General features: G+C 44.2%; 1 protein-coding gene across 1 annotated transcript in view; it reads left to right on the top strand.

Annotated features, from left to right (window-relative positions):
* The window catches only part of LOC138952758 (E3 ubiquitin-protein ligase TRIM9-like), a 36,442-nt gene that overhangs the window by 9,932 nt on the left and 19,010 nt on the right, over nucleotides 1–7,500 (top strand). Inside the window, exon 2 of the mRNA XM_070324478.1 lies at nucleotides 2,393–2,626. Coding sequence (XP_070180579.1) covers nucleotides 2,393–2,626 — 234 coding nt within the window. The remainder of the gene's footprint in view (nucleotides 1–2,392; nucleotides 2,627–7,500) is intronic.

Raw genomic sequence — 7,500 nt, forward strand, 5'->3', positions numbered from 1 at the left:
AAAACAATCACAACAACAACACTGTTGGCGATACTGGACTATTAAGCGAACAAGCGCGTTCGTGGTGCGTAACACACAGCTTACCTCCGGACTACTGTATCTCCAAGTGTGGTGTGTTCAAAAACGTACAGATAAGAGCAATTGGCTTAGGGAAGCTTACAAGGCTTTTGGAGAACGTTGGTTTCACAAAGTATATTATATTTTGAAAAAAAGGCTCACTAGCAAAATTCAGCAAAACAACGAGCTGTCAGCGGTTTTCAGCTATCATCAGTCATCACCCGGATGAATGAAAAACAGCAGCATGATCAAAAATACGACAAGAAAGCACGCACTTCGTGTGTGTCCAGCTTCAATAATTGATGCCATGAAAGGTTCCGCTAAATTGCCGGTGAAATGAGACGATGTTTTCTCTATTCACAAACTTGGTGTTAATGGATTTGATGTATGCACGTGGGAATATGTAATCAGCATTGGCAGCAGAATTGTAGCTTCAAGGGATTTTCCCCATGAAGGAATTTGTCAACAATCCAATTTTGCCCCGAAGGCAGAAGAGGCCCGTCAGGAGTAAATATTTAGTTTATGGATAAGTGCACCTTTTGACGCTTTGAACAGCGTTGAAAGTCTTTGATGTTGATGATAGGGACAGGTCGTTTTTTGTGAGTGTGAAAGTTTGTATAGATGGTTTCCAGTTCTGTGCACAAATGGATGAAAACCCCAGTCTCAGCAGATATCGGCTGTGTGGGCTTCTTGAAGTGTGTGTGTGTGAGTGTGTATGTATGTGTGTGTGTGAGTGTGTATGCATATATGTTTGTGTGTGCGTACATGCGTGCGTGTTTGTTGTTTGCATTTTATTTTCTATTGACCGATCAGAACTCCCTTAGGATATAATCAAATAAGCACACATGATAACAGAATAAAAATAACATATAACATCGTTTATTAATGTATTAGTGAGTGCGCAGCATTAATTTTAGACCCAAAAAAGCATACACGGTAAAAGCCAAACATGACGTAGAAAATCTTTTGATTTTTTTACTCCACATAGCTAATGGGGCTTTCAGATGATATTGTTATTAGATTTCCTGTTTGTTGATTTGCTAATGTGATCTTTATTTACCCTCAATGCAGTGTTGATATTCATTTGCCAATCTGTGTTTTTATCTAATAATTTTTTTATTTAATAAAAATATTGCCAATTTGTCTCATAAAATGTGATTGCACCATTTGGAAAAAAAATGAATACCACCTGGCTTTTGATGTTGGGAGTTGCTGCCGGTTTTTTGTTTGTTTAGTTCACGGTACTTGCAAATTGAGCTCTTTCCCATTGTTATTCCACACACAACAATAGTTTTTTTTAAGACGTCACCCCAGACTGATGGTCTTGAGTGCATTGACTTTCTTTTTTTTCCCTTTCTCCTTCACCTCTTCCGTGGGTCCCAGAAGAAGGTTGAACGGGAGGAGGAGGACATCCTCCTATAGCTCCATCTTCTTCTGGCAGAACATGTTGACATCATAATAGCTCGGTTAGTTAAGACTGGCTTTTGACTCGTTAGTTTTGTGGAAGTGGAAAAGCGCTCGGGGGGGAATGTAACAGCCGAACGTGTTCATATATATCTAAGATGATTTATCATCAAAGGTATACTTTAACATCGTTTACAGACAAAGGGACACCAAACATTGTCCTTTACTGGTGGGTGTCTTGTCATCAGAGGGGCCTCGAATGACAGTGTTTGAGGTATTTCAGACAGCGCAAAGTGGAACTTCTGGTAAACGTACACGAGGCGCGAAAAGAACAGCCAATAGTGCTCGAAGAGCGAGAAGTTAAGATCTCCATGCTCAAATAACAGGTGTCTGATTGCGTGGTTTACCCCTTTGTCTAACAGGGAAACAGTTTGAAGTTCAAGAAGACTGTTTGAGTATAATAGTATGGCTTCATGGAGTTCATTAGGCAGTGAAAAGAACAGCTGCATGCCAATACTGCATGAAAAGCGAGAGGTGCATGAAGATCTCCATGCTCAAGGAACAGGTGTCTGATTGCGCTTTTTTTTGACTTTGTCTAACAGGGAAACTGCATGGAGTTCGAAAAGACTGTTGTGGCTCCGTGTGACGCCCTCATTGAAAGGGGACGTTCTGGAGAGCGTACACGATGAGTGAGAGGCGAACATGTCCATGCTCAAAATAACAGGCGTCTGATTGCGGTTTCTTTCTATGTCTAACAGGGAAACTGCACGAAGTTCAAGAAGATTGTTTGTGTGTAATAGTATGCCTTCATGGAGGTCATCAGGCAGTGATAAGAACAGCTGCAGGCCAATACTGCAAGAAGAGCCAAAGGTGAAGATCTCCATGCTCAAACAGCAGATGTCTGATCGCTGTTTCTTTCTATGTCTTACAGGGAAACTGCATGGAGTTCGAAAAGACTGTTGTGGCTCAATGTGACGCCCTCATGGAAATCATCAGACAACGCAAGGAGGAGCTTCTGGCCAACGTGCATGAGGAACGCGAGGTGAAGATCTCAACGCTCAAGGAACAGGTCGCGGACTGCACTAATCTCCTGCATCGCACCACAGGGCTGCTGCAGTACTGCATCGAGGTCCTGAAGGAGTCGGACTATTCGTCCTTCTTGCAGGTGAGTGGAACACATAGATTCAGAATCTTGTCAAGTGGGGTAGGGGTGGGGTAAGCGGAGTGGGGAGTCGGGGGTTGGATGGGAGTGGGATATAGAGTGATTGGCTTAGTGAGCGGGGCTGTTGGTGGTGGTTGCTGATGCTGTAGTTGGTGGGGTTTGTTTGTTTGTGTTGTGGTGTTTCTTGTCTTCAGAACCAAGGGTGTCATGCGAGACCGCTTTAGCGTCGATTTTATTTTTTAGTTTGTGGTTATTCGGATGTTCTTTTTTTTTCTTTTCTTCTTTTTCTTCCTCATCTTGTTCTCGTTGTTTTTAGGGTGTTCGTTGGTGGGGTGTTTTTTTTTTGTGTATGTATGTATGGGGTAGTTGTTGTTGCTGCTGGTACTGTCGTTTTATTCTTGTTTGATTGTCGTTTTGTTTTTGCATATTTGTGTGTGTGTTTGGTTCACACAATTTATTTGTTATGTCATTGTTATTTTTATTTTAACTTTAAGTGGTTTTTTTTCTTTTTCTTTGCTTGCATTTCATTTTCATTCTTCTAGACTTTTCTTTCTCCTATACTTTTCCTCATCTTACTCTCCTAGATCCTCCGTCATCCATCTTCGGTCCCATTTTTCTCTTGTTCTTCTCTGCTGTTTTTGGCGTACGAGTTTTTGATTGCAGCAGACATTTTATTACTTTCTTATGACTTTGTAAAGGTCTTCGGCGCTCGGCGTTGATTCATACACAGCTCACTACCCAGACGCTAATATAGTATTCATATCCGGACTCAAAGCTTAAATGTGGAAGATACGCACTTCCTCTCATGGGATTCCATTTTGAGTTGGCCATTGATTACATTCTTCCATACGGTAAAAAAAATAAAGAGAGAGTGGGGTGAAGAAGAAAGAACAGAAAAGGGAATCTTTTTGCATGATAAGCAATATTGTGAAGTGCTGGGTAAAGAGACGACGGCCTCCTTTTATTGTATTTGCATGCACAATCATTTTCTCTCTCCTCTATCCAACAAAACACAATCTCTTCAGCTCTTTCCCCTCAAGGCTAGGGGCAGGGGGGGGGGGGGGGGGGCCTAAAGTGCCAGAGTCGATGTTCGTGCTGTGCAAATGGGGACACACGATTTCTTTTTCTTTCTTTTTTCCTGCACGTTTGCAAGGGTTTTTCCAGAAATAGTTGTTAAACCTCTTTGGACGAGAAGAAAAGGAGGGGGGTGGTGATGGTGGAAAGGATGTAGCCGGAAGGGGTAGTAAGAGGCTATTGAGAGGGAGGGTCAGAAGGTAGCAAGGATATCACCACTGCATGTTGGTAGTGGGGATGGAGGAAGAGGAGGATAGCAAGCTTTTGAAAGTGAAAGCGATTGTTTCTCTGAAATGAACGCCTGGGAGAAGAGGAACCATTCATGAAGAAGAGGCCTGCCGTCCCAAACAATGGCCCGGAGCCGAACCGGGTGGTCACCCAGTGTCTTCATGCTTGGATGGATGGAAGGAGGGTGTCTTCGTTGAAGCGTGTGGGTGCTCGGGCGACCGCAGGGTTCAGCATAAAAGGAGACGATTTCACTTTCATGTCGGGTCTCATGGGGTTAGGGTGGGGAGAGGGAATGAGGGGGTATGGGAAAAATTGTGTGAGGAAGGGGGGAGGAGATGAGAGAGAAGGAGGAGGTGTAGGAGGGAAGGATAAAACATGCACAAACAGCAGAACAATTTACAGAATTCGACAGAGGCAGAACAGGGCACAAGAACACGCTTTATCGTGACTAACAGTTGAAGCAGAACGAGAAGCATTTTTAAGTATGGATTGACAGCGGATGGTTACTTTCTTAATTAATTATTTGATTTGAGACAGCACTTAAGGTCATGATCAGAGAGAGTTAGAGATATGGGAGGGGGTGGGAGGGGCGTAGGCAGAAAGAGAGTGACAAAAAAGAGACATATGGAGACTGAGGCAGAGAAGGAGAGAGAGAGAGAGGGAGAGAGGGAGAGAGACAGACAGACAGAGAGAGAGAGAGAGAGAGAGAGGGGGAGAGAGGGAAAGAGAGAGACAGACAGACAGAGAGAGATATATATATATATATATATAGAGAGAGAGAGAGAGAGAGAGACAGAGACAGAGAGACAGCAAAAACGCTAGCCTAGCAAAGCAGGACCACCCTAAACGCAGCAGATAAAAAGCATTGTCAGTAGCCGCTGCCTTGTCTCCAGAAAAAACGATGGTCACCAGACCATACTTCTCCCATCTTCCGCACGACTGACAACGTCCTCAAAGAAACCCTTGGGCTCTAAAAAAAAGTCCTCCGGGTCTGGCATAAAAGACCCTGCATGGTCCTCCAGAGAGGAGAAATCTGGTGTGTGGACAATGCTTTGTTGTTGCGGTCTGTCCTTCAGTCATCCTGGGGGCTCTTGGACTCGCCACGTGGACGAGTAGCCATTGACATGGACCGTGCACTCACCAAGGGGATGGCCGAATTCAGGGAGCAGTTAAAGAAGACAAGTACCATGCAGGCTTCGTTTGTTTCAGTACTACTGCAAAGAGATTGGTGAGAGGGAGAAACGGGAAGTTTTTGTTTTCAACATGAAGGCTTAAACATTTGGTACTGCAAAGAGAGGAGTGAGAGCAAGACGAGGGAGAGAGAGAGAGAGAGAGAGAGAGAGAGAGAGAGAGAGAGAGAGAGAGAGAGAGAGAGAGAGAGAGAGAGAGAGAGAGACAGAGACAGAGAGAGAGAGAGAGAGAGAGAGACGGGTATTTTTTTAGCCTTAGTAATAGCCTTAGTAATAAGTGTAAAACATTACCCCATATCAACTGATTCAAGAACAGAAGAAATACAAAGACCAGAACCAAATATGGTTTTCAAAAATCAATGACACCATGCAAACACGACAGAAAAAGATGTCGAACGATACAGCTGTTAGTCCATTTGTTTGAACGATGGCATTAATCAAAACAGGTCGTTGATTGTTTTTCTAGCAATCACATTCGCATCTAGCCGTCGTCAGCTAGGCTGACTCTCCTTCACGTCGTTATCGGTTATCCGAACTTGAAAGTGCCAAACAAGGAACCAAGATGGCGCTCTAAGGCTTGACAAAGCAACGAAGCAGACAGTGTGTCTCCTAACAGAAGCCCGACGCAAGGTTTTATACAGAAAGCCGAGCACCCCAGACCTCTGCAACCAAAGGAGGGAATTTAATATCGGGCGTTGTGTTTTTGCCACAGCGCTAGTGTTAGCACGTACAACAAGGGAACAAACACAGGTTTAGTGGGGATTCAATTTTCCACAACAATGAAATATTGCAGAGAGGGCCTAGGGGTCAACTTGCCAAAGAGGTTTCTGAAAGGAGGCAGACGCGTGGGCATCGGGTTGGGGGCAGCTTCGGGGATTTGCAGGGCTTTCCTCCATGATGGAGGTTTTATTGGAAATAAAAATAAGGACAAGGAAAGGGGAAACGGAGGAGAAGGGGGGAGGGGAAATAGTTTTCATTGAACCAAGAAATAACGACTGGAAGAAGATAATTAGAGGTTGAGGGTAATGGTTTTGGTACTCTTAAGAGCGATGGTGAAAATGTGTGTTTGTGTGTGACAGTGTCGGAGAAAAAAAGGTCTTTTGTGTGGGAAAGAGAGGACCCACAACAATGGGAAACACAGGTTTAGTAGTTCTTCAATTGTCCACAACAATTAAATATTGTGTAGAGTGGTCAGCTGGCAGAGGGGTTTGAGAAAGGAACCAAACGCGTGGACAACAGTTTTGAACAATGGAACGGGCAAGTCGAGGGCTTTGCTGGGCTTTGCAAAGATCGAACTTTTATTGGAAATAAAAACAAGGACAAGAGAATGGAAGGAAATAAGGGAGGGGGTGGGGGGTAAATGTTGTGCTTTAATTGAAGGAAGAAGTAATTTCTGGAGCAAGATGATTAGGACTCGATGGCAATGGTTTTGGTACTGTTGCGATGGTGAAGGTTTTTTTTCGTCTGTGTGAGTAAGAGGAAAAAGAGGGCCAAGGACCTGTACCAATTGAAAACACAGATTTAGATGGGACAACATTTCCCACAACAATAAAATAGAACAGAGAGGGGTCAACTTGCCCGATGAGTTTCAGAAAGGAGACAGACGTGTTGGCAACGGTTTTAAACAATGGCAATTGCAACAATGGGGATTTGCAAGGCTTTGCAAAAACGGAGGTTTTTATTGGAAATAAAAATAACGACAAGAGAGAGGGGGAAGGCGAGGAGAAAGCTGTTTTTATGGAAACAAGAAATGATGACTGGGGTACGATGATTAAAGATTGAGGGTATTGGTCTCCTGGTGTTTAGTGCGATGGTGAAAATTTGAGTTCGTTTATATGAGTGTGGAGGAGAGAGGAGGATGAGCTGAACCCTTTGCAAGAAAAGTATTAAAACAGAAAAAATAGTGGGAGACCAAACAAATTGAGCCTTGCTTGTTATGGAGGAAGCCACTCCGCAGCTGCACGCTTCATTAATGCCGGTCTTGTTTTTTTCTCAAGCGGGTCTCTCCCGTGATTAGCTGGTGCTGTTTGATAACCGTCTCAGTTCGGGCCGTCAGCACTTGGAATAGTTTTCACCATAATCTCTCAGACACGAATATTTTTTCCCCTTTCCAATCCTCTTCACGTTCGACATCTCAACCCCAACCAACACCCCGTCCCGGCCCCCCAAACTCGATAACCACCATCACCGCAGCCTCCATCACTTTTGCCTTCTTCACCCCCCCCCCCCCCTCTCTGTCTCTCTGACTCTGTCTCTCCCTCTACCTCTCTCTCTCTCTCTCTCTTTCTCTTTCTCTTTCTCCCTCTCTCTCTCTCTCTCTCTTTCTCCCTCTCTCTCTCCCTCTCTCTCTCTTTCTCCCTCTCTCTCTCCCTCTCTCCCTCTCTC

The sequence above is a fragment of the Littorina saxatilis genome, linkage group LG17 (assembly GCF_037325665.1).
Source record: "Littorina saxatilis isolate snail1 linkage group LG17, US_GU_Lsax_2.0, whole genome shotgun sequence".
Lineage (NCBI taxonomy): Eukaryota > Metazoa > Mollusca > Gastropoda > Littorinimorpha > Littorinidae > Littorina > Littorina saxatilis.